This window comes from Salmo trutta, chromosome 2, assembly GCF_901001165.1.
Source record: "Salmo trutta chromosome 2, fSalTru1.1, whole genome shotgun sequence".
NCBI classification, from domain to species: domain Eukaryota; kingdom Metazoa; phylum Chordata; class Actinopteri; order Salmoniformes; family Salmonidae; genus Salmo; species Salmo trutta.
The window spans coordinates 74,424,246-74,452,144 of record NC_042958.1 but is presented as its reverse complement, the minus strand read 5'-3'; the positions used below and the strand labels follow the sequence as shown (position 1 = coordinate 74,452,144).

The window sequence follows — 27,899 nt, the reverse complement described above, 5'->3', positions numbered from 1 at the left end:
TCCTAATGCAAGACAATGCTAGACCTCATGTGGCTGGAGTGTGTCAGCAGTTCCTGCAAGAGGAAGGCATTGATGCTATGGACTGGCCCTCCCGTTCCCCAGACCTGAATGCAATTGAGCACATCTGGGACATCATGTCTCGCTCCACCAACGCCACATTGCACCACAGACTGTCCAGGAGTTGGCGGATGCTTTAGTCCAGGTCTGGGAGGAGATCCCTCAGGAGACCATCTGCCACCTCATCAGGAGCATGCCCAGGCATTGTAGGGAGGTCATACAGGCACGTGGAGGCCACACACACTACTGAGCCTCATTTTGACTTGTTTTAAGGACATTACATCAAAGTTGGATCAGCCTGTAGTGTGGTTTTCCACTTTAATTTTGAGTATGACTCCAAATCCAGACCTCCATGGGTTGATAAATTGGATTTCCATTGATTATTTTTGTGTGATTTTGTTGTCAGCACATTCAACTATGTAAAGAAAAAAGTATTTAATAAGATTATTTCATTCATTCAGATCTAGGATGTGTTATTTTTGTGTTCCCTTTATTTTTTTGAGCAGTATATATTAGTCATGGCTCCCGAGTGGCGCACAATGGGATTGCCTTGCAGTTCACCAGCTTTATCCAATGAGATAGCGGTGAGCGCACGAGGTTCAAGGCACGAAGGCTGGGGGCACGGGATGGGCCGCACAGAAGACGGACCTAGCCCATGGGGAAGGAAGGAGGTTTTCTCCAGTAGGTTTTCCGTTCCTCCTGAAAGCCCTAATCTGCAATTTAAATGAATAGAGTTCCTGGTCATTGTGCTACAGTATGTTGTTACAGCATAATCAAAGTGAGGACAATCGGGGATATGCTGTATACTTATGGCCTATTGTAAGCTGAAAGTCACACCATTCCAGTACTCCTCAACCCGCCCAAAACTCCACCCTTATCACAGTTACCATCCAAAAATGAGCTGTTTAGCTATAAAAAAAATTACATTGCGACTAAAGAGAACAGATGAAATGGACATTGTTTTCATCAAGCCAGCTTCTTTCTATGGTGATACCCGTTCCAGGGTTAGGACCATAACCACGAGAGGACTTGAAAATGAGCTGGAGCTAAGAAGATCACCAAAACTAAAGGTATTTAGCTCAGCTCTGTCAGGAGGAATGGGCCAAAATTCATCCAACTTTTTGTGTGAAGCTTGTGGAAGGCTACCCGAAACATTTGACCAAAGTTAAACAATTTAAAGGCACTGCTACCAAATACTAATTGAGTGTATGTAAACTTCTGACCCACTGGGAATGTGATGAAAGAAATAACATCTGAAATAAATAATTCTCTCTACTATTATAATGACATGTCACATTCTTAAAATAAAGTGTTGATCCTAATTTTTACTAGGATTAAATGTCAGGAATAGTGAAAAGCTGAGTTTAAATGTATTTGGCTAAGGTGTATGTAAATTTCCGACTTCAACTGTATGTAGCAGAAAAGCTGTGGTGGATGTGGTGGATGGGTTAATAAATAAAAATAAGTCTTCACAATGATGGTGAAACTTTCAGAAATTTGGGGATTAAATGGGTTACAATCTTCCTACAAATCCCACAGGGTTGACGGAGGGACATGTCAAAATACAGAATTTCTGCACTTTAGCAAGCCTTTATTCATATTAACAATCAGATTTTTTAAATTCTCATTTAATATAACAGGCTTTTAATATTCAATATTGGTGCACAATTTCTAAATAAAATATCAAACGACGCAAAGGGCACTCTTTTCGTGGAATGACCCAGAAACCATCACCAGAAACCCCCATATCCCAATTTGTGCCACTCTTAAGTGAGAAACCTACATTCCAAGTATTGACCAGGTTATAGAAAAGAGCAGAAGCTTTGAACTGTCCATTCAGACCCCAGTCCTACCTACCTACAGGTTATAGACAATTTGCTATTTTAGTAGTTCTCCAGTAGGTTTCCTCAAGGAAAAAGCCTCCACTTCTATCTCAAAGATAATAAAACAAAAACACAATAGTGAATACTACAGTAATGTCCGCAAAACACTACAGTAAATGCTACAATCTGTAAAAACACTACATTAATTACTAGTTTTATCCCAAATTTCTTCCAGGTGTGCCGCACTACTATGGCTGACCCAGTAAAACAACACATTTTCATTTATAAAAACATTGTTTTTATATGTATATAAATAAATACTACAGTAGTTATACTATAGTTAACTGTAAATAATACAGTATTCATTTGTGTTTTTGAAGACTTTAGCACATAAGCTCAAATTATTGTCCTTTTAAAGTCCACTCAACTCACATAATAACACTGTGTGAGCATTTGGTTAAGTTGGCTTTTTTATAGTGCATAGACATAAGAAGACCAAATGTATAAGATGAAATAGGTATTACACATAGTAGACATCAAGATATCAAGTGTTGAGCATTAATCAATGTTCTCAGATATATGCATAGGGACAGATGGAGAGAGACCTCTAGACATTAATATACCGTAAGCCTTGAAAATAAAAGTTCTACCAAAACTAATCTCAACTATAGGGTGGATCTCATATTGACTACTTTCCATTCAACCTTCCTCCTCCTCCCTTCTCTCTCCGTCTATTCCTCATTTACTCTCTCTTTCTCTATCCATCCTCTCTCTCTCTCCCCATCTCCCTCCCTCGCTCTATCTTTCCTTCCACCCTTCTCTCCGTGGCTCTTGGTATTAGTGTCACCCAGTCACTTCTCACTAACCATCCCATTCAATTTCATCCTGCGGAGACGATACAGAAACCATTACGCATAGAGCAAATCACAGTAATGTGTGTGTGTGTGTGTGTGTGTGTGTGTGTGCGTGCGTGCTATGGTATATGTGGTGGGAGTGTTTGATTGTTAAGGCAGTTATGATAACAACAGTACAAACCATTTCTTTATGCCGACATTAATTACTTAGTTTAACAGAATCTTAAATTAATAGGATTGTTTCAGAATCTCATTGCTTATAGGTCATATGTAAAATAATGGTTTTAATACAATGAATGTAATAGGTGTATAATAACTTCAGGCAGGATAATGTGATACACAGAGGTGTAAATTATTAGGGCTTGAAGTTATGCTTTCATTATAATTGTACAAAGAGAAAGAGAAAAAGGGACTAGATCACATTAATCTGATTTCTACTTTATAGTGAAACAGGGCACATCAAATAGTTGTTCTGCCCAATCCAACATCAAGCTCTTAACATCTCATTCACAGGCATAATGAACACTCTCTGATACGCTTTGCCAAACCAATCTGAGAGATCAGTGTGTGCGTGCCTGTCTGTCTGCCTGTCTGCCTTCCTGCCAACCATGCTCCCTTCCCCAGCCCAACCCTCCAGCCATCCTTCGACCTCTTGTGATTGTGATTTCAACATCACTGTGACATCAATGTAACATAAATGAAATATCAGCTCACATGGATGCTGTGGCAGTCAGTACAGTGTAGTATAGCTAGATGGATACTGCACAGGTCTGATGACCTGACCACTCTCAAGCTTTGATCCTGTTTGACTTTCTATGGTCTATCATTGTTTAAGTAACTTGCGTCCTCCATAGAATAGAATGATTAAAACGGACATTCCCATTCAAGGCAATATTCATTGATTACATTTACTGTAAATTCTGGTGGCCATATTGAGTGTACCCATATTATAGTCATTATATTTCTATGGTGTGGTCTGTCCACCCCCAGCTAAAATAAAGACTGGTTTATAATAGCAGTCAATGTAAGAGCTATCAGCACCGTGAGGGACACTGAGATAGGGCTGATAGAAAATACAGAAATACCTAGGCTGAGGACGGATTTCCCTTCACAAGCTGCCTGACAGAATGGGGGAGAGAAAGTAAACAGATAAGCTCAATGTTAGCTATCCAGCAGTGCAGTGGATGCCTGCTTGTCTGTCTGCCTGTTTGCCAATATATTCAATCCATCTGAATAGTGCATTTCAGGGTCAGACTTAGCATGGCTGTACTATCTCCCTCTGCATCACTGTTGCCTTATCTGTGTTCAATATTCTACAACACTGTGTGTCTACGGGACGATAAATAAATAATTGATGAGTTATGGCGTTGGTAAAATAAGCTGAGCGAGGTATAGTACATAAAAGGTAGACGTTTTTGGGGGTTTGTGTGTATGTGTGTGAGCGCGTGCCTGTCTGTCTGTCCATGCATTCATCACTCTGTATGTTCATTACGTCTGTCTGTCTGTCTGTCTGTCTGTCTGTCTGTCTGTCTGTCTGTCTGTCTGTCTGTCTGTCTGTCTGTCTGTCTGTCTGTCTGTCTGTCTGTCTGTCTGTCTGTCTGTCTGTCTGTCTGTCTGTCTGTCTGTCTGTCTGTCTGTCTGTCTGTCTGTCTGTCTGTACAGTGTAAGTCATGAATGGGAGAGTGGAATTCAAAGAAAGAAAGAGGGGAAGTCGGAGAAAGAAAGAAAGAAAAAAAGAAAAGACAGACACAGAGCAGGAGAACGAGTGTGTTTGTGGGATCAGGGTGGGTCTGGGGTGAGCAGCAGGACACAGAAAACACTGGGTGAGTCTCAGAAAAGTCATTAGTAGTGGCATTTGATGGTGGTGGCGTGTCAATGACACAGAGACTAGCTCGCAGTGGGAGAGGGTTTAGGGGCCAGGAAGCATGGGAGTAAAGGCTGGGGGAGTGGATTGGGACTCTCTGGGGCGACTAGTGTTATTAAAAACTGTTCAACTAGTGAGTTATACACATGCACAAAAGCACACAATAAAGCATGCACACACACAGACGGATGGACAGACACAGACTACATTTCAAATATACACGTCTAATGTACATTGTACTTTAAGGTGTGTAATGCTAGATTTAGATCAAGAATCATAGGGCTGAAAGACAGTATTATCACCTTTCTTGGGCTCATACCTAATAGGAATACAACTTACTCTAAAATGTGAAAAACAAAAAAACACAGTATGCAGCACCCCTGCACTATTACCACCATTACATTAAATGGGGAATTTGGCTGAGGCCCATCTGTTGTTTTAGTCGAACATTGTGTTTGGGTAATAGTCTCTGAATGTGTCCCAAACGGCACATTATGTCCTATATAGTGCACTACTTTTGACCAGAGCCCAATGGGATGATTTGATGGGCCCTAATCAAAAGTAGTGTACTAAATAGGGAATAGGGTGCAATTTGAGACACGTTCATTATCTCATTTACATTTTACATTTTAGTCATTTAGCAGACACTCTTATCCAGCGTAACGTAAAGTTATCTCGGTCTCCACACACTGTGCTATGGCTGGCTGCTGTAAATCTGTCCAGCTCATTAGCGCTGACACAGGGAATGCTAGCAGCCCACCTGCTCCCCTTCACCCTCTTTATAGCACCACAAATTAAACCCACAATTACAGCACGCATGCCAGCGCACGTGCGCACACACTCCTCCTTTACAACTCCTCAATTACACCAGCTCTTTCCCATTCCTTCCATTGTTACTTTTTTCCTCCATGTCCTTGTCTCTGTCTCTGTATATGTATCTCTCTACATACCACATCTCTCTACTTTCTCACTCCCATCTCTTTCCACTCCTTTCTGTTATTTTTCCTCTCCGTCAAACTAGTTCCGTCTCTGTCCATCCCCCTCCTTCTCTGCCTGTCTGTTTTTCTCTGCAGTCAACTTCAGGAACTAGCTTATCGTCTCAGAGTTGCTGATGGAAGTCATAATCTGTGATTGGCCGGCTACTGTGGCACGTAGGGTGAGTGACAGGTTGATGGAGTGATGTCGCAGCGTATTTGCTTTGCCTGACGGAGGTCACCGGAAGTCACAGAGGTAATGAGGCCATAAAAATGCGGAGGACAGAAAGTTGTTGGAGGAGGAAGAGGATGAGAGGTAGGGAGGGAGGGATGGAGGAAACAAGATAGAACAGGGAACAAGATAGAACAAGTCACAACACTCTCACTGCATCATCTCGTCCTCGGCTCCCCCATGGCTTAGCACTGAGTATTCTGTGAGCTACAGTTGGTGCCCGGAGTATGTGTATCATACACAAACATGGCCTGAGATAATGTTACAATTATTTGATGAAGTTCATGAATTGCCTGGCTGGGACAGTAGAAATGTGAAAAGAACAGTGGAAACACTCTTATGGATGCATAGTGACACTTCAGTAAACAGGCATTTGCCATGGTTTATCATGAAATAAATAATGGCTTGGAACACGATTTTAGGCAATCAGCATCCAAGACCGGAACAGTCTAATCAAAATGTTGTTATGCTGTACCTACAGCAAGGACAACCTGCCTTGCCTGCCCTAAAGGCCTCTATCTATTCAAAGGTATAATTGCAGCAATTTGTGGGCTCCCGAGTGGCGCCGTGGTCTAAGGCACTGTATCTCAGCGTAAGAGGTGTCACTACAATCCCTGGTTCATATCCAGGCTGTATCACATCTGGCTGTGATTGGGAGTCCCATAGGGTGGCACACAATTGGCCCAGCGTTGTCCGGGGTAGGCAGTCATTGTAAATAAGAAATTGTTCTTAACTGATTTGCCTAATTAAATAAAGGTAAAAATAAAAAATATAACCTTAGCAGCTCTTTGTAACTAGAACCCTGAGATAACCCTGATAGAATCCTCAGACAATCCTGAAAAAACAGAGAAACCTGAAACAACTCTTCACTCCACTCATAGGAGGAGGTAAAGAGGGGCAGGCTAAACAGCCCCCTCTTTCTCTGAATTGATTTGCTTGACTTTATGGATTGAAGAGGAAAAATCCCAGTGGCTTTGAAGATTTGAAGAAGACTGGGGATAGGCTATGCACTCAATATAAACACAACACGATATATGTGTGTGCGTGGCTGAGATAGATTTCAGCCTCTGTTTGAAGTTCCAGACTCCAACATTCTACTCTACTCTGGCAATTACTTCATATCAACAATCAGATGGGGGAGAGGGCAAAAAGAAGAGAGGGAGGGAGAGAGGGGGATAAAGAGAGAGAGAGAGAGAGAGAGAGAGAAGGGGGGTGAGACTGCCCCCCTTCCTCTCCTCCTTCGGACCAGAGAGTGAGGGAGACTGTAAGAGGGAGATAAATAGAGACTAAAAGAGGGAGAGGGAGGGAGGGAGAGAATGAGAGGTGGGAGAGAGAGCCTGAAATAGGAGGGAGAGACTTAGTGGAGGTAGTAGCCTGAGAGAGAGAAAGAAAAGCTGTAGTGGGAGAGATTGAGGACCACTGCAGAGGGAGAGTTTATTTTATATTTGGATGGCAATTTGGATGACTTTCTCCAAATATGAGAAGAAGAGGACTCCCAAACCGGTGGTTGGTTATCATGCAGGTCTACAGCCATTTGCAGGGCCAACTTGTTGTAAAGTTGCATGTCTGATAAGTCAAGCAGTTATGAGGAGACATTGACTCAAAGATTCTCACTGTCTGTGTATTATATCGAGCAAGAGAAATTATGTTTTTTTTTCATAAATCAGTAAAAAATTGTCACACACACACACACATAACACAAGACTTCTTGGGTCAGTTTTGCATGTCCCGCAGCAATGGTTAAGGTTAGGATTGTAAGAGGGAAACTGATCCTAGATCTGTACCAAGGGGAGACTTCATCCCACAGTGACTCCAGAGGACAATGATAGTGTTCCCCACAAGGACAGTGGGACACGTTAGGGAGGACAGTTATACACAGTAGCTATTACACATTCCATATACATGACTGTAGCCTACCTCTGCAATGTGTACTGTGTACGGCTGGCCATGGAAAGTTGGGGAGTTGTCATTCACATCTCCTATCTGAATATTCACTGTGTCTTTGACCACCTGCGAAAGCACAAGAGGTCCTAATGTTTAATACAGAAACACACAGACAGAGAGAAACACAAACACACAATACACTTACTCTATGTATAGAATGAGGGTGGTGTCTTAAGTGCATCAGGGAGAAGTGTGGCAGGTAGCCTAAGTGGTTAGAGTGTTGGACTAGTAACCGAGAGGTTGCAAGATCAAATCCCTGAGCTGACAAGGTAAACATCTGTCGTTTTACCCCTGAACAAGGCAGTTAACCCACTGTTCCTAGGCTGTCATTGAAAATAAGAATTTGTTCTTAACTGACTTGCCTAATTAAATGAAGGTAAAGTAAAAAATCAGAACAGTACATGTTAGACAGGTGTCAGAGTGAGTAACACACAATCAATCAACTCCCTGACACATACAAATATTATACACACTCTATGCATAGAATAAGTGTATGAATTTAGTGTCTTAACCATTACCCATAGGGTTGTGTAGGTTGAAATGTCGGTGTGTTTTAGCATTTGAACGTTGTGTGTGAGACAGGTGTCAGAGTGAATAATAGTTGGTCAGGTGGAGTTGTATCTACAGTGTGTGAGCTGCTTGACATCCAGGATGTGTAACAGTGTTGTCTCTTTGGCTCTTACCCCTTGGCTGTCACTCACAAAGAACTCCACCTGCATCTCCGACTTGGTCTGGAAGAGATGGAGAGAGATGTCAGCAAAACCCTTCATATGGGAAGGAGGGAGGGAGTGCGGGGAGGGAATGGAGACAGGGTGTGTGTGTTTGTGTGGGTGTGTGCATGCATGTGTGGGTGGTTTTGTGTGTGTGTGTGTGTGTGTGTGTGTGTGTGTGTGTGTGTGTGTGTGTGTGTGTGTGTGTGTGTGTGTGTGTGTGTGCGGCAGTGTGTGTGTGTGCCTGTGTCTTCTAACCTCGCGGTCCAGGGGCTGTCGTAGCCACACTACTCCAGTGTCTCTCTCCACTGCAAAGTACCTCATGGCCTCCTCTCCCACTACCCCGAAAATGAGGGGCTCCTGGTCTGGGTCCACCGCCTGCAGCTGAGTCACTGACGTGCCTGAGAAGACAGGGGTAATAGGTCAATCCCAGGAAACATTGGTTGTGTCCAAAATGACACCCTATTCTCTATTTAGTGCATTGCTTTGGGTGAAATGGCACCCTATTCCCCAATTGGCTCTCTAATCTCCATTTAGTGCACTACTTTTTTGGCTGGCTGCACTAAATAGGGAATAGGGTTCAATTTTGGATCCAACGTTAATATATCAAGAAACAAAAAAGGCAGCCAGCTGTATCACTCGTTGCTATGCCATAATTCGAGAAAATGGAGGATGGGGGCTAGAGGTTCTTTATGGTAGATTTAAAGTGAAGGGAAGATAAGGAGCCACTGAGGGGGGGATAGGTTCTGGTAGAGTGACAAGTCACCCACACGGAGAACATGAAGGGCCATTAAGAGGTTAAAGTGTTGCTGTGTAGTGTATTTACCAGCATGGCACACACACATTCACTCACACATCCACACGCACACACACTAACACACATGCACACACAGGCAGGCAAACACACACGTAGGCAAGCACACACAAGCACAGGCACACTAACATTTAGTATCCTCTCCATCCCCTCCCTCCCTTCCTCTCTCTCCATTAGATACTACTGTAGAGTTGAAGCCAAACTAAATCAAGCCTGTCACTTCCAGGCCCCGGCTGATAACACAAAGACCAATTAGGCTCCACAATCACAAACCCCTCTCTTTTTATTAATATAACCCATTTTCAGCATGAAAGGGAGGCAAAAATGACTAATTAATATTACAATTTATGAACCCTTCTCAATGCATCTAATGAGATTTATGCAAATTATGCTGCTTTCAATATGAATTTGGTTGAAGACCGTGCAAATGAAGCACTTTATCTCACACTCATCAATAATAACTGCGTAAGTCACCCTATCCCGCGCACTCTCCCTCTCCAGCTCTCTCGCTCTCCTTCATTGAAAAGGAAATGTCCACTGCACGTGGAAATACATGGCTCAAATGGCACCCTAGTCCCAAATGGCACCCCATTCACTATATAGTGTACAACGTTTGACCAGGACTCTGGTCAAACGTAGTGCACTACATAGGGAACAGGGTGTCATTTGGGATACAGTTATGAGTGTAACAAATGGTACTTTCATTCCAGGATCATGTCTATACAAACCACAGTAATGTGGAAGATTAATTAGGGATAGCCCCCTTTTTTAAAATGTTCACCTAAAATGACATACACAAATCTAACTGCCTGTAGCTCAGGCCCTGAAGCAAGGATATGCATATTATTGGTACCATTTGAAAGGAAACACATTGGAGTTTGTGGAAATGTGAATTGAATGTAGGAGAATATAACAAAATAGATCTGGTAGAACAAAATACAAAGAAAAAACAACCTTTTTTTGTATTTTTTTCTACCACCATCTTTGAAATGCAACAGAAAGGTCCCAAATATAGCCATCACTCTTGTTGTAATTCCGATGGTGCCCACAAGAGGGCAGCAGTGTATGTGCAAAGTTTCAGACTGATAACTTAAGGTATTACCAAGCTACATGACATTAGTGTGAAGTCACCCATGTGTCCTTCACGACTTGCCCAAATGTATATTTACATGACATTTTTCTGCAAGAATATCGTCAAATATGTATACTTGGACTTTGATTTAGCTTTTCCAGGATTAGTAGCCATATTGTAAGTTCAACATTTGCAAAACACCCAGTTTTCATAACTTCATATCTCCATATTCTTTCAATTTTGTCCAAAAGGAAAAGGCTTGCTGTCGCACAAGGTTAGCAGCAAAATTGTTTGACAGATACTAGCTTTGTTTGACCCCGATTGGTGCTTGTTTGACAAAGTTACAGTCAATCAAGTGAAGACCGCCCATGTCATCGGCGCGCCATGAAGGCGTCGCTCTCTGACCAAATTTGGTGTCCTATAGGATATACTACACTCCTAATGATATAGTGAAGTCTGGTTACGTTCTAGGATCTCTGAGGAATAAATATGAACGTAATTTGACTGGTTGAAACAACATTTAGGGATAGATTTTCATAGATTGCTTTCTTTGCAAATTGAAAGAGTGGAAATACAAAATCGATTGTGCATGCTATATGGACCTTTTTCGGATATGAAAGATGATTTTATCTAACAAAACGACACTTGTCGTGTTTTGTTATGTCATGTTATCTCTGGGACCCTTGGGATGATAAATCAGAGCAAGATTTCAGAATGTAAGTACACATTTCACCTTCAGAGTTGAATTTATCAAACCTGTCGCGGTGAAAAAAGTGTTATGTTGTTTTGAGCTCTCCTCAAACAATAGCATGGCATTTTTTCACAGTAATAGCTACTGTAAATTGGACAGTGCAGTTATATTAACAACAATTTAAGATTTCAGCCGATATACGAAACTTATAGTTGAAGTCGGAAGTTTACATACACCTTAGCCAAATACATTTAAACTCAGTTTTTCACAATTCCTGACATTTAATCATAGTTAAAATGCCCTGTCTTAGGTCAGTTAGGATCACCACTTTATTTTAAGAATGTGAAATGTCAGAATAATAGAAGAGAGAATGATTTATTTCAGCTTTTATTTATTTCATCACATTCCCAGTGGGTAATAAGTTTACATACACTCACTTATTATTTGGTAGCATTGTCTTTAAATTGTTTAACTTGGGTCAAACGTTTCGGCTAGCCCTCCAGAAGCTTCCAACAATAAGTTGGGTGAATTTTGGACCATTCCTCCTGACAGAGCTGTTGCAACTGAATCAGGTTTCTAGGCTTCCTTGCTCGCACATGCTTTTTCAGTTCTGCCCACACATTTTCTAAAGGATTGAGGTCAGGGCTTTGTGATGGCCACTCCAATACCCTGACTCTGTTGTCGTTAAGCCATTTTGCCACAACTTTGGAAGTACACATGGGGTCATTGTCCATTTGGAAGACCGATTTCCGACCAAGCTTTAACTTCCTGACTGATGTCTTGAGATGTTTCTTCAATATATCCACATAATTTTCCTTCCTTGTGATGCCATCTATTTTGTGAAGTGCACCAGTCCCTCCTACAGCAAAGTACCCCACAACATGTTTCTGCCACCCCCGTGCTTCACTGTTGGGATGGTGTTCTTCGGCTTGCAAGCATTCCCCTTTTTCCTCCAATCAAAACGATGGTCATTATGGCCATACAGATATATTTTTTCATCAGACTAGAGGACATTTCTCCAAAAAGTACCATCTTTGTCCCCATGTACAGTTGCAAACCGTAGTCTGGCTTTTTTATGGAGGTTTTGGAGCAGTGGCTTCTTCCTTGCTGAGTCAGGTTATGTCGATATAGGACTAGTTTTACTGTGGATATAGATACTTTTGGACCTGTTTCCTCCAGCATCTTCACAAGGTCCTTTGCTGTTGTTCTAGGATTGATTTGCACTTTTCGCACCAAAGTACATTCATCTCTAGGAGACAGAGTGCGTCTCCTTCCTGAGTGGTATGGCAGCTGTGTGGTCCCATGGTGTTTATACTTGCGTACTAATATTTGTACAGATGAACGTGGTACCTTCAGGCGATTGGAAATTGCTCCTAAGGATGAACAAGACTTGTGGTGGTCTACAATTTTATTTCTGAGGTCTTGGCTGATTTCTTTTGATTTTCCCATGATGTCAAGCTAAGAGGCACTGAGTTTGAAGATTGGCCTTCAAATACATCCACAGGTACACCTCCAATTGACAAAAATGATGTCAATTAGTCTATCAGAAGCTTCTAAAGCCCCGACATCATTTTCTGGAATTTTCCAAGCTGTTTAAAGGCACAGTGAATTTAGTGTATGTAAACGTCTGACCCATTGGAATTGTGATCCAGTGAATTATAAGTGAAATAATCTGTCCGTAAACAATTGTTGGAAATATTACTTGCGTCATGCACAAAGTAGATGTCCTAACCAACTTGCAAAAACTATAGTTTGTTAACAAGAAATTTATGGAGTGGTTGAAAAACGAGTTTGAATGACTCCAACCTACAACTTCCGACTTCAACTCTTTAAGTACCGACATTTGTTGTTTCTCTAAAATCTGCGATCATGACACACGGCGCTACATGATTTACAACTGTCCCGTTGACGGAACGCCTATCCCCAACTCCTACATAGGGAAAGAGAGTGTGATTGAGTGTAGAACATTAAGTGTAGAGGGCTTTTTGCTGCGAGTAGAAGTGACATTTTTGTATGAGTGTGAGGTCTCGTGTTCTCGTCTAGGCTAAAGGATGTATGCATTGATTTGAGAATTATGTGCAAGTATGACTGCACAGGGCTGTACATGTGTGTGTTGACATGCACTCTTGAGTGGTGTGTGTGTGTGTGTGTGTGTGTTTGCATGACACTTTACTTGAAACCCAGTGTCATAACACGTTATGACACGGTCATAATATTTTCATAACATGGTAATAACACTGTCATTACCCATATATTTGCTGCTGTTGTGACATATATTATGCGATTTTATGTCTGGTTATGACACCTACATAAGTGTCAAAACCCACATTTTCTGCCAAGAAGTTTCCTTTCATTTAAAAGTTTCATTCTTAAGTCCTTTGTTGTTGCTGTAATGCATTATTTATCATATTTTAAAAAATGTGTAGAAAATACACTTTATGGCACTGTCATAAAGCATTATGACCATCCTGTGTCAGTCTACTTAGACTAAGAAAATACACTTTATGACACTGTCAAGAAGCATTTTGACCATCATAATCATATAAGCTAGATAGGCATATCATGTAAACTCAACAAAAAAAAAACGGCCCTTTTTCTTGCAAAGATAATTCGTAAAAATCTAAATAACTCCACAGATCTTCCTTGTAAAGGGTTTAAACACTGTTTCCCATGCTTGTTCAATAAACCATAAACTATTAATGAACATGCACCTGTGGAACGGTCGTTAATTTAAGACACTAACAGCTTACAGACGGTAGGCAATAAAGTTCACAGTTATGAAAACCTAGGATGCTAAATGGGCGGCAGCGTAGTCTAGAGCGTTGGACTAGTAACTGAAAGGTTGCAAGTTCAAATCCCCGAGCTGACAAGGTACAAATCTGTTGTTCTGCCCCTGAACAAAGTTAACCCACTGTTCCTAGTTAAATCTGAATGTGCCTGAGGCATGAGGACTACAGATGTAGTACTGTGATGCCTAAGACAGTGCCACAGGATGGACAGCTGATTGTCCTCACAGTGGCAGACCACGTGTAACAACACCTGCACAGGATTGGTACATAGGCCTGTTGTAAGGCACAAACCCACTGTTGCTGGAGTTGCGGTTTAGTCTTACCAGGGGTGATGGTCGGATTTGTGTTTATTGTTGAAGGAATAAGTGTTACACCGAGGCCTGTACTCTGGAGCGGGATCAATTTGCAGGTGGAGGGTCCGTGCAGGTGTCACAGCATCATCGGACTGAGCTTGTTGTCATTGTAGGCAATCTCAATAACGCTGTGCGTGTGCGTTACAGAGAAGACATCCTCCTCCATCATGTGGTAACCTTCCTGCAGGCTCATCCTGACATGACCCTCCAGCATGACAATGCCACCAGCCATGCTCGTTCTGTGCATGATTTCCTGCAAGACAGGAATGTCAATGTTCTGCCATGGCCAGCGAAGAGCCCGGATCTCAATCCAATTGAGCACGTCTGGGACGGAGGGTGAGGGCTAGGGCCATTCCCCCCAGAAATGTCCGGGAACTTGCAGGTGCCTTGGTGGAAGAGTGGGGTAACATCTCACAGCAAGAACTGGCAAATCTGGTGCAGTCCATGAGATGCACTGCAGTACTTAATGCAGCTGGTGGCCACACCAGATACTGACTGTTACTTCTGATTTTGACCCCCCCTTTGTTCAGGGACACATTATTCCATTTCTGTTAGTCACATGTTGTGGAACTTGTTCAGTTTATGTCTCAGCTGTTGAATCTTGTTATGTTCATACACATGTTAAGTTTGCTGAAAATAAACGCAGTTGACAGTGAGAGGACGTTTCTTTTTTTGCTGAGTTTACATGCCCTTAAGTCAGTGATCAATCAAAAAGAGGGTGCCTTGTCCTGCTCCTGAAATCTGCTGCTGCATTCATCCCAGTCATCAGAAACAGAGCATTGGGGTAGGTGCATGTCTCACATCAATGTGTGTGCAATTACAATGACAATTTAATATGGTACATTTCAGAAAATGTAAATAATATAAACATACTGTTCACAAGTAGGCTATGGTGTAATGGAATGGTTTGCTTGTGTGATAGGTTTTGACACTATTTTGTAGGTTTCATAACCAGCCATAAAATAATGCAATATTTGTCACAACAGGTTTAAATATGTGTCATGACAATGTTATGACCATATGACAGGTTATGTCAGCTGATATGGCATATTATGACATGGTTATAACCGTGTCATAACGTGTTCTGACGCTGGGTGTCAAGTAAAGTGTTACCGCTGGTTGTGTGTATGTGTGTATGCACACTTTTAGCATGCATGTGTGTGTGTTTGCGCATTCTTGTGTGTGGCAGTATTACCGTTATGAATTATACAGTGCATGTTAACAGTTCACCTTCTCCCTCTCTCCTCCACTCCCCAGTCCTGCTACTCTGACAAGAGCGATGGGCTGGGGGAATCATCCGTTTCTCGCTCTTTCACTTTTCTATCTTTCTGCCCTCTGCAACAATCTGACACTGTGTATGGAGAGGACAAACACAGGCAGAAACAGAGGGTTAGAGAAGACATGATTGAGCCATAGAGAGAGAATGCCTAATTCACACTATAGAGCAAACCCAAGCCAAACCGAGCTGGCTCTGATATTTTATTTTCTAATTGTCCTTTCCTGCACAGTTCTAGCAACTACACTCTCAGGAGGCTTGAAGAACCTTTTGGGGTTCAAAACATTTACATGATGCATATCTTTTCTTTGTAAATGCTTTATAGATTGATGCTTATATGCTGATACTGGGCTGCCTATGTAAAGGACGGGCTTCGATTTTTAACAATATATTGTGCGGTAGCACCCTATCAGAAGATTGGAGGCGTGGCTTTCAGACAGTTATTTTTTGCCACCCCTGAGAGCAAATGTAATTCCTGTTCATCATATTAAGTTTGTACAATACAAATAAAAAATGTGTTGAATAATTGTAATCTCATTTTCTGAGTCTTTAGGATCCTTTTGGCAAACTCCAAGCGGGCTGTCATGTTCCTTTTACTGAGGAGTGACTTCCATCTGGCCACTCTACCATAAAGGCCTGATTGGTGGAGTGGTACCCTTCCCCAGATCTGTGCCTCCACACAATTCTGTCTTGGATTTCTATGGACAATTATTTCGACCTCATGGCTTGGTTTTTGCACTGTCAACTGTGCGACCTTATATAGACAGGTTTGTGACTTTCCAAATCATGTCCAACAATTAGATTTACCCCAAGTGGACTCCAGTCAAGTTGTAGAAACTCAAGGATGATCCATGGAAACAGGATGCACCTGAGCTCAATTTCAATTCTCATAGCAAAGGGCCTGAATACCTATGTAAATAAGGTATTTTTGCTTTTTATTTTTAATACATTTGCAAAAACATCTACAAATCTGTGTTCGCTTTGTTGTAATGGGGCATTGTGTGTAGATTGCTGAGGATTTTAATCAATTTTAGTATAAGGCTGTGACGTAACAAAATGTGGAAAAGTCACCGGGTCTGAATACTTTCAGAAGACACTGTATTATCTAATATAATATTAACATCCACGGTGGTGTATCAGTCAGACGTCTTTGTCCTCATCTTGTCCCGTGGCCCGTGAATACATCTTTTAGCTTTTTCTTCGCATATCTTTTTTATATTTTTCCTAAACCTCAACTTCAATATACTCTCCTGCTACCCGCCTCACCCAATGTGGCATGGATTTTTTTTTTTACTTTCGAACTAGAATCCCCTAACAGAAGCTAGCCAACTACGAGCTAGTAGTCAGCTAACCACTGCTAGCAGTCATCAGTTAACCTCTAGCTCGGAAATCTCTCTCCAGTTTGCACAACGCGATTCAAACCAGAGCATACGGGACTTATTTTCTCTCCATATCCCCGGATTCCTACCGCAAGCTCTGAACCTTTTCACCTGGATCATCGCAGCTAGTTAACTGCAATCCGAGTTGCTACTCCTGGCTAACGTCTCTGTCCCGAAGCAAGCACCAATTAGCCTGGAGCTAGCCCATGCTAGGCCCATCTCCCGGCTAGCTGAAGAGGTCCATCAGTTACTCATTGGGCTACAATACCTATTTTGCCAATTGGCCTGGACCCCTTTCACTACACAAAGCCCTGGTAATCCATCACGACTGGACTACCGACGTAATCTGCCTGAAGGTTCTTTTTGCAACAGGCCCCTCCGTCGCGACATCCCCTGAATGCCCATCTGCTAGCCTGCTAGCCGTGGCCCGCTAGCTATCTAGAGCATATCGGACTGTTAGCTGAATTTTCTTGGGCCACTATACCTATTTTGCCAATTGGACTGGGCACTTAAGTACACGGAACCCTACTAATCCATCACGCGAGGCTCCGCATGAGGGGGCTACAACAGACTTCTTCCGTCGCGACGTACCTCTAAGGCCCTTCTGCTAGCTTGCTACTCCCGGCCTGCTAGCTGTCTGAATCACCGTGTCTCCAGCCAGCTTAACTACTCACTGGACCCCTATGATCACTCGGCGACGCATGCCTCTCCCAAATGTCAATATGACTTGTCCATTGCTGTTCTGTTTAGTGATTGTCTTATTTCACTGTAGAGCCTCTAGCCCTGCTCAATATGCCCTCGCTTCATACTCGTCGCCAAACCCACTGGCTCCAGGTCATCTACAAGTCTTTGCTAGATAAAGCCCCACCTTATCTCAGTTCACTGGTCACCATAGCAGCACCCACCCGCAACATGCGCTCCAGCAGGTATATTCACAGGTCACCCCCAAAGCCAATTCCTCCTTTGGCTGCTTTTTCTTCCAGTTCTCTGCTGCCAATGACTGGAACGAACTGCAAAAATGGCTGAAGCTGGAGACTCATATCTCCCTCACTAACTTCAAGCACCAGCTGTCAGAGCAGCTCACAGATCATTGTACCTGTACATAGCAGATCTGTAAATAGCCCATCCAAATACCTCATCCCATACTGTATTTATTTATTTTGCTTCTTTGCACCCCAGTATCTCTACTTGCACATTCATCTTCTGCACATATACCACTCTAGTGTTTAATTGCTATATCATAATTACCTTGCCACTATGGCCTGTTTTATTGCCTTACCTCCCTTATCTTACCTCATTTGCACACACTGTATCTATACCTCTTTTTTTTCTAATGTATTATTGACTGGATGTTTGTTTATTACATGTGTAACTCTGTGTTGTTGTATGTGTCGAACTGCTTTGCTTTATCTTGGACAGGTCGCTGTTGTAAATGAGAACTCGTTCTCAACTAGCCTACTGCATTCTACAGTGGCCATTCTACCATGGTCCTTGCAGCATGCGCTCAAACCGGTGTGATTAGAACACACTGCCCACACTGTTTATTTACAAACATTTTGCACAAACACAGTCTTCATAACCAACTTTATGACGTCAATGTGAGCAGTTTATTTTTAGATGCAATGTTCAGACATTCACAGAAGTAGCAATAGCATAACACAATTCTCATACAAATCAGAAAATGTATTCTACATTAGTCCTAGTGCTAAGTAAAGAGTGCGCTAACACTAGCAGTTTTATTTAGCCAACTTTTAACTGATAGAAACCATAATATGAATTAGCTAATAGCAATTACTATGAACAATTCATTACATCATGTGTGAGCTCACCATTGATCGAAATAATTTAGTAAAACAATTTTTGCTAGAGGGTAGAGTTTGTGCAAGCTGCCATTTTTTTTGCGTCAGGGATAGGTGACAAGACGCGTTGGGGCTGTACTGTATGCAATGTGGAACCATCCCTTCACCTTGTTTAACTGTAACATCTTCGGTCTGACAGACGTTTACATGACACTCAGAATGAATTGAATGATGTCAACAAACATGGCTCCACACAGCCAGCAAATAGCTTAGCATTAGCTCATCATAATCAGTACAACCTTCAAAAAAGTATTTTACACACATTATGTGTCAATTACAATCTATGTAAGAATCGGAATGCATGACTTATCACTAGTACATAAAAACATGAATAAAACAGTTAATAAATAAATGATTACCATTCAAACCATTTTCTGATAGTGACTCATTGATACAAGTGGCCTATGCTGGTGTTATGATACTGATGATTTGTCGCCACTGATAGTTTGTTTACGTTTCTACTGTTTGTATTTGTATTTACTATGGATCCCCATTAGCTGTTGCCAAAGGCAAATTAGGGCAGTTATACAATTTTAAAGTCAATATCTCTTCCACATTGAGCCATGAGAGATTGACATAAATGTCATTAATGTCAGCTTTACATGTACTTTTAAGGGCCAGCCGTGCTGCCCTGTTCTGAGCCAACTGCAATTTTCCCGAGTCCCTCTTGTGGCACCTGACCACACGACTGAACAGTACTCCATGTGTGACAAAATCAGGGCCTGTAGGACCTGCCTTGTTGATAGTATTGTTAAGAAGGCAGAGCAGCGCTTTATTATGGACAGACTTCTACCCATCTTAGCTACTGTTGTATCAATATGTTTTTACTATGACAGTTTACAATCCAGGGTTACTCCAAGCAGTTTAGTCACCTCAACTTCCTCAATTTCCACATTATTCATTACGAGATGTTACGAGGTTTAGGGTTCAGTGAATCATTTGTCCCAAATACAATGCTTTTAGTTTTGGAAATATTTAGGACTAACTTATTCCTTGCTACCCATTCCGAAACTAACTGCAGCTTTTTGTTAAGTGTTGAAGTCATTTCAGTCGCTGTAGTAGCTGACGTGTATAGTGTTGAGTCATCCGCATACATAGACTCACTGGCCTTACTCAAAGTAAAGACTGAAAAAAACAAGGGGCCTAAAAAGCTGCCCTGGGGAATCCCTGCTTCTACCTGGATTATGTGTGAGAGGCTTCCATTAAAGAACACCCTCTGTGTTCTATTAGACAAGTAACTCTTTATCCACATGAAAGTAGGGGGTGTAAAGCCATAACATATAAGTTTTTCTAGCAGCAGACTATGATTGGTAATGTCAAAAGCTTCACTGAGTTCTAACAAGACAGCCCCCGCAATCATTTTATCATCAATTTCATCAGTGATTTGTGTAAGTGCCATTTTTGTTGAGTGTCTTTCCCTATATGTGTGCTGAAAGTCTGTTGTGAATTTGGTTTTTGAAGTTTGGATGACAAATGTGCCCAAAGGTAACTGCCTGTTACTCAGGCCCAGAAGCTAGGATATGCATATGCATGGTAGTATTGGATAGAAAACACTGAATTTTCTAAAACTGTTAAAATAATGTATGTGAGTATAACAGAACTGATATGGCAGGCAAAAACCTGAGGAAAATCCATCCAGGAAGTGGGATTTTTTTGATGTGAGTTGTTTTCCATTGATTGGAGGACTCTAAATTAATATCTAAAGGGCATTTTCCATTAGGATCTGTGAGAATATCTAAGGGTTTTTATATAATAGGCCTAAAGTATATCGAAAAATATTTTTTTTCAATGATGTGACTCTCCTCCAATAATTACATTTAGAGGATTGCATAGTTACAATGTGTAATCATTGATGTCCCAGGAGCAGGAGTGGTAAACACTGTTGAAGTGTATAATTGTAATACATACATGCAGACACAGCACCATTCACAGAATGGAGTTTGATACACCTGGTATTGGATATGACAGAAAAAAACTTTATGACAAAAAAATATGCACAATCGTTTGTCTCTACACTAACATATTCCTCTCAATTGTAAATTTTTTGCTTGACTCGTTATGACGTTATAACTACTTAGATTTGCCTCCCCGTAATGTTTTGTCAGCCATTTTTGCTGAAGAAAGCCACATGGAAGGGGTGGAACCACTCGATATGATTGGTCATTTAAAAACCTTGGGACCCAAATGCATATTTAGTGCTCTAACTCCCCCTTGTGGTGGTCTGGAGCAATGAAGCAGTGACGCTGGGTACCTCTAAGTCCCTGGGTGTAAGCTCGTAACTATTAAAGGAGGAACCACTTTATCTCCTCATTTCAATTCCATGCAGTCACTGTCACTTGTCCACTCAAGCTTAACATTGTTGTCATCTATCACCCACCATGTGCCCTTGGAGAGTTCCTCAATGAGCTTGACACCTTGATAAACTAATTTACCGACATTGGTTCACCACTCATCGTACTGGGCAACTTTAACCTCCTGACTTCTCTTTCTTTCCACTCCTTACCTCTTTTGACCTCACCCTTTCCCAGTCACCTCCTACTCACAAGGAAATTGATCTAATCTTCACTAGAGGCTGTTCACCTGCTGTTCGCCTACTAATCTCAATGCTACCCCCCTCCATATCTCTGATCACTACTTTGTTTCCTTTTCTCTCCATCTCTCCTCCAACCCTACCCACTCAGTCCCTAACCAGATGGTCATGCGCTGGTCTTTCCTATTGTCTCTTCCTTCTGCTAAATTCTTCTCCCTCCTATCTCCTGACTCTTCGTCCCTACTCTCCTCCCTTTCCGCATCCTTTGACTCTTACTGGTCCCTTTCATCCCAGCCGTCATGACCTTCCCCTCCCGCTCCTTGGCATTGCGTTAGAGCTCTGCTACCCGAACTGAGCCCGACGGGCCTCGACATTATACATCGGGTTAGGGCCTGTTTTTTCATCAATAACTAGGGTACGGGCAGGGCATCATTAATTGATCACTAACATTTTGAAGCTGAGTCATTTACCTGTGCTCTGCTGCGCAGTACAGTCATATCTCTGTCAGAAGTGCTTGAACATCGTCAAATATAACACAGGAGAGATTATTTCACAGAAAATAATAATGTTCCTTGAGTTTTGTCAGAGTTTAGAGTGACAAAAAGTAGCTAACAGTTAACTGCTCTCTCATGTCTCATCATTGAGCATAGCAGCCCAAGCGGAACCATTGCTATGGATACACACAGACCCAGAGCCACCATGAGCAGAGCGCATGCAGAGTGCACAGGGACCACTGGCTGCGTCCCCTCTGACATCTAGATGGCCAGAGTCGCTGCCCTCCTCAAAAAAACAACAATCGACCCCTCTGACGTTAAAAACTACAGGCCGGTATGCCTTTTTTCTTTTCTATCCAAAACATTTGAGCATGCTTTCTCTGACCAACTCTCTCATTCTCTCTCAAAATGATCTTCTTGACCCTAACCAGTCAGGCTTCAATGAGGCTCATTCCACTGAGACAGCTCTCCTTTGTGTCACAGAGGATCTCCGCTCTGCCAAAGCTAACTCTCTCTCAGTTCTCATCCTCCTAGATAAATCCACTGCCTTCGACACCGTGAACCATCAGATCCTCCTCTCCACCCTCTCAGGGTTGGGCGATTCAGGCTCTGTACACTCCTGGATTGCATCCTATCTGACACGTCGCTTCTACCAGATGGCATGGAGAGGATCTCTGTCTACACCACATGCTCTCACTACTGGTGTCCCCCAGGGCTCAGTTCTAGGCTCTCTCTTCTTTTCACTTAACACTAAGTCACTCAGTTAAAGCTCTTTGCTGTCCTGGCACCCCAATCATGGAACAAGCTTCCCCCGGAAGTCAGGACAGCCGAGTTCCTACCCATCTTCTGAAAGCGTTTGAAACCCTACCTCTTTGAAAAGTATCTCAAACAACTCTCACAGTGCTAGTAAGGGGAGGGGGGTATCTGAGGTCTGTGTATTTGTGTGTGTGATCGAAAGCATGCATGCGTGAATACCTTTGTGTGTGTGTGTGTGTGAATGCGCACGTATGTGTGCCTGCTTTCGTGTGTGTACAGTATGTCTGTAAATTTCAGGGATATTTCAAAGTAGTCTGTAAACAAGACAGGGGGAATTCTCTAGAGGCTAAACTGGAGTAGGCTAGCTACTAACAGGTAATAGAGAGGACAGCTGAGCACTGAACACCATGAGCTACACCTGGCCTTCATAAATACTTGATGGGTTGTCTTGAGCAGAGGTAGTGTCAGTGCTGATCTGTCATGTAATCCATGAGTTGATGAGTCTGTGTGTGTGTCACTGTCAATCATGTTACTACACCTTCTCCACTGACGATTGTAAGTCCTTGCACTATCTCTAACACCAAGGACAACAAACTAAGGAGCTAGTGATCAATCTAGTTGGTGAGTGTGTGTGTGTGTGTGTGTGTGTGTGGGGGGGGGGGGGGGTTGTGTGTGTGTGTGCATGCGTGTGTGCTTGTGTATGAGCGCACACAACATGGGTTGTTAAAGCAAATGCATGCTACAGTAAATCACACATATGGATAATTGGCTACGTGTCAATCAGGGGACATGGCTGTTGCTCAACACAAGACCATAACGTTTGTTGTTGAATATTCTATTCTGATTGGCTAAAAGGGCATTCTAAAGTGGGCATTAATACTAGATATACGGAGAGTTGGAAAAGATATTGGACATCTCTTGAAGTAGTTCCAACAATAGGCGCCTTACTACCGTTTTGAATCACTGCACCATGCAGACCTTACTTGCTACAACGTTACAGAAAGCTAAACCAACAACCACACAAACTAAAATTGGTTACTTTGTAAATGCAGGTCCAACGAGGAAAAATATAACTAGTTAGCTATCATTCATATTTTTGCAGATGTCTTTTTTTGCAGCATCAGCAGGTGGTGAGTGATTAACATGAATGTCTACACTTCGTCTATGTTGCAGTAGTAGTGCTAGTGTTGTCAAATACTACCACATGCTTCTCGTTTAACAAGCTGTTTTCAACGTCTGGTATTGTTGATTTTGGTTGTCATATTGGCAGATTGGCTAGCAACAATATATTAATAGCTAGGTTCTAGCAGTGTTTGATTATCAATGCAATCTCCTCTACTGTCATGAACAGTGTCATGATGAGACAACAACTTTTTTTTGCCAGGTGAAATCATCTTCAACATTGTTATAGGTGCATGTATCCAAATAAATGTCACTAGAAAACATCTTAAATGAACGCAAATGCAGCTACTTTGCTGTAATTCTAGCTGCAGAATTTGATGTGACTGCGTTAGCCGTAGTTGGCTAGCTGGCAAGCAAGGGATAAGAATATTGCCTGCCTGCATTTTTTTATTTTTTTATTTAACCTTTATTTAACCAGGAAGGGCTCATTGAGATTTAAAATCGCTTTTTCAAGAGCGTCCTGGTCAAGATAGGCAGCGCCAAGTCATTACAAAAATTACAGACAAACAACATGAAAAACTACAAGTAATCTAGTAAAAACCATAGAATTAACAAAGAATATAACAAAATCAAAAACAGCAAATTAAAAACATTGACATGTCAGGGAATCAGTCTCCAGATCATTCATCCGTGATTTAAAAATACCAATCGGGACAAGTTCATCCAGTTTAAAAGTATTTTGTAAGGCATTCCAAGACGATGGCGCAGAGTACATAAAAGCCATTTTACCAAATTCAGTACGGACATTTGGAACAGTTAGCAGGATAAAGTCCCGCGAACGAAGAGAGTACCCACCCCATTTCTGAACAATAAAAATGCCCAAATAAAAAGGTAGTAAACCCAAAATGGCTTTGTAAATAAAAGTATACCAGTGACTGAGCCTACGAGTGACTAGAGAAGGCCAGCCAACCCTGGTATACAAAGTGCAGTGGTGCGTAAGGGTTTTGCATTTTAAAATAAATCTCAGAGTGCCATGGTAAAGGGTGACAATTGATCTCAAACACTGAGTGGAAGCATTCATATATAAAATATCCCCATAGTCTAGTAAAGGCATAAATGTAGCTGATACTAGCCTCCTTCTGGCTTCAAAAGAAAAACAAGCCTTATTCCTAAAATAAAATCCTAATTTCAGCTTCAATTTTTTTGTAAGTTGTTGAATATGCATTTTAAAAGAGAGGCCATCATCAATCAAAATTCCAAGATATTTATATGAGGTTACAACCTCAATCTCCTTGCTCTGACAGGTAGTAATAGGTGAAAGGTTCAGAGGTCTATTTCTTGCTTTAGAAAACACCAGTAGTTTTGTTTTGTCAGTATTGAGGATAAGCTTCAATTGAGACAAGGTATGTTGAACAGTATTAAAAGCAGTTTGCAAGTTCTGGAAAGCTTTTGTAAGAGATGAAGCACAACAGTAAATAACAGTATCATCAGCATAAAAATGAAGTTGTGCATTTTGGACATTTTTGTCTAAATTATTTATATAAATAGTGAATAAGAGAGGACCAAGTACAGAGCCTTGGGGCACAGCATTTAAGACAGACAATTTAACAGACCTAAGCCCATCAAATTGAGTGCACTGAGTTCTATCAGACAGATAGTTAACAAACCATGCAACTGCATGCTCTGAAAGACCTACACTCGACAATCTCTGTCTTAGTATAGCATGATCAACTGTATCAAAAGCCTTAGAGAGATCAATAAAAAGTGAGACACAATGCTGTTTTTTGTCAAGAGTTTCAGTGATATCATTTAAAACCTTCATGGCTGCTGTAATTGTGCTATGCTTCTTCCTGAAACCCGATTGGTACATTGATAAAATAGAGTTAGTATATAAAAACTCTTTTAGCTGGTCACTCACAAGGGTTTCAAGTATTTTCACCAGGGGTGACAGCTTTGAGATTGGCCTATAATTATTTAAAAGAGTTGGATCTCCCCCTTTTAAAAGTGGCAGGACAAATGCTGATTTCCAGATCTTTGGAATTTCATTACATTCCAGGGTTAGATTAAACAGATAAGTATAGCAATGGATAGCATAGCAATGGAACAAATGGAACAAATAGAATGAACAACCAGTGTGCTTCTCAGGATAAACGCATCCGCTCTGTACATTATCTGGAACTAATGAACTCCACGGAGGGAGTCATGCCTACCACGTAGTCTATTATTTCCAGATAATGTACAGACTGTATAGTATACACTCTGTACATATTTTTTATTTATTTGTTTTTTATTTAAGTAGGCAAGTCAGTTAAGAACAAATTCTTATTTACAATGACAGCCTAGGAATAGTGGGTTAACTGCCTTGTTCAGGGGCAGAACGACATATGTTTACCTTCTCAGCTCGGGGATTCAATCGAGCAACCTTTCGGTTAATGGCCAAACGCTCTAACCACTAGGCTACCTGCCGCCCCGTATAGTATACTATAGTAAAAATATAATGGTGTAGTATAGTATAATTAAGCAATAAGGCCAGAGGGGGTGTGGTATATGGCGAATATACCACGGCTAAAGGCTGTTCTTATGCACGACGCAAATGCCTGGATACAGCCCTTAGCCATGGTATGTTGGCCATATACCATAAACCCCCAAGGAGCCTTATTGCTATTATAAACTGGTTACCAACAAAATTAGAGCAGTACAAATAAATGTTTTGTCATACCCGTGGTATACAGCTGTCAGCCAATCAGAATTCAGTGCTCGAACCACCCAGTTTATACAGCGTGCTACATCTTTATTTAATAGGTCAAAGGCTATGGATCAGTCAAAATGATTTGGGGTCATCCCTGAATTCTAATAGCAGTATACAGACCTACTGCCCCAGCTGCTTCATTTAGACCCAGTCATCTAAATTGCCTTTTTAAAGTAATTTATGAGTACGATTCCGGAGGGAGACTGAAGTCACAATTTCAGGTTTATTTTTTAACGTACCCCTGAGGACCAAACATTAGCTATCTCCTCCAACCCCCAACCTCATCCCTTGTGCAATAAATAACACTGTTTGTCCGCTCCTTCTTTAGAAATGAGATGAAAATGAATTGAAAATAGTTATTTTCTATCACTCTCCAACCCTGGGGTATGTGTTTATACCATACCTATCTACAACCCCGCATCACATCAGGGGAACCAATCAGACATAGAAATTAACCTGGCTAGAGATTTACCTGGAATGACAAACAATCCACTGTGGTGGCCAGTTACCTGCCGCCTTGTTGCCAATTTACATACAAAGAGTTGCTTGTTAGTGTTTGTGTGTGTCCTCCTTTTCTAACAGAACAACTGTTTAGTGCAGGCAGGCGGTACGGTGGCTCCCGTAGGACATATAAGGTGAGTCAAAAGGAGCACACAACAATAATATTGTTTATATGGATTCTCATGACAATTAAGTTGGCATGTGCTACGCAGCGTATGTGAATTGACACTCTCTATCTCTGTGTGCTTTCGGGCTTAATGGGGTGGCATGGAGGGAGGTAGCAGACTATTTATTGAGGGAGGGACAGAGGCACATTGAGACAGACAGTAAAGCCAGTCCCCAGGGAAGTCAATTAGAAAAGAAGGACATAATGCAGCCAGCTTACAAAAGGACCTATGGCACAAATAATTGTGTTGGGTGGCATTTAGGTACTGTGTAAACACACACGGACTCACACACACAGACACACACAAGCACGCACAGAAGCAAGCATACACACACATACATTCAGTGAGCTCCAAAAGTATATTTTTTGGAGGCTCTGTACTCCAGCACATTGGATTTGAAATTATACACTGACAATGAGGTTAAAATGACTGTCAGCTTAAATTTCGGGTGAACTGTTTAGAAATGACAGAAAAGGTATTGGGACAAATTCACTTATAAATGTATTAAAATATAAAAAAGTTACATCAAGCTTGTGACTCTTTGTTGGATGCGTTTGCTGTTTATTTTGGTTGTGTTTAATAAAAATGCTGCCCAATAGAACTCAATGTTAAATAATGTATGGTGTAATTTTGGAGTCACTTTTATTGTAAATAACAATAGAAGAAGTTTTTAAACACTTCTACATTGATGTGGATGCTACCATGATTAATGTAGAAGTGTTATGTTCTGTTCAGGTAATCCTGCTGGTCCACCAGGACTATTGCCCCAGCCATAGTCCTGGTCTTCTTACTGCAAGGCCTCTACCAGGCTGTCAAAAGAGGGTTGGATCATTCGGAAGTGGGGCTTGAGGTCCAGGTTGTCCAAATACACTTCAAGGATAGGCACATT

The 27,899-nt window shown here is 41.6% G+C and overlaps 1 protein-coding gene across 4 annotated transcripts in view; it reads right to left on the bottom strand.

Annotated features, from left to right (window-relative positions):
* The window catches only part of LOC115162910 (cadherin-23), a 712,130-nt gene that overhangs the window by 569,539 nt on the left and 114,692 nt on the right, over window positions 1–27,899 (bottom strand). For all 4 annotated transcript variants that reach the window (XR_003869666.1, XM_029714423.1, XM_029714440.1 and 1 more), the window contains exons 4-6: window positions 8,717–8,859; window positions 8,432–8,479; window positions 7,722–7,814 (exon numbers count right to left, since the gene is read on the bottom strand). Coding sequence is in view for 3 of the 4 variants with exons in the window: in XM_029714423.1 (XP_029570283.1) it covers window positions 7,722–7,814; window positions 8,432–8,479; window positions 8,717–8,859 (284 nt within the window). In the remaining variant the exon portion in view is untranslated. The remainder of the gene's footprint in view (window positions 1–7,721; window positions 7,815–8,431; window positions 8,480–8,716; window positions 8,860–27,899) is intronic.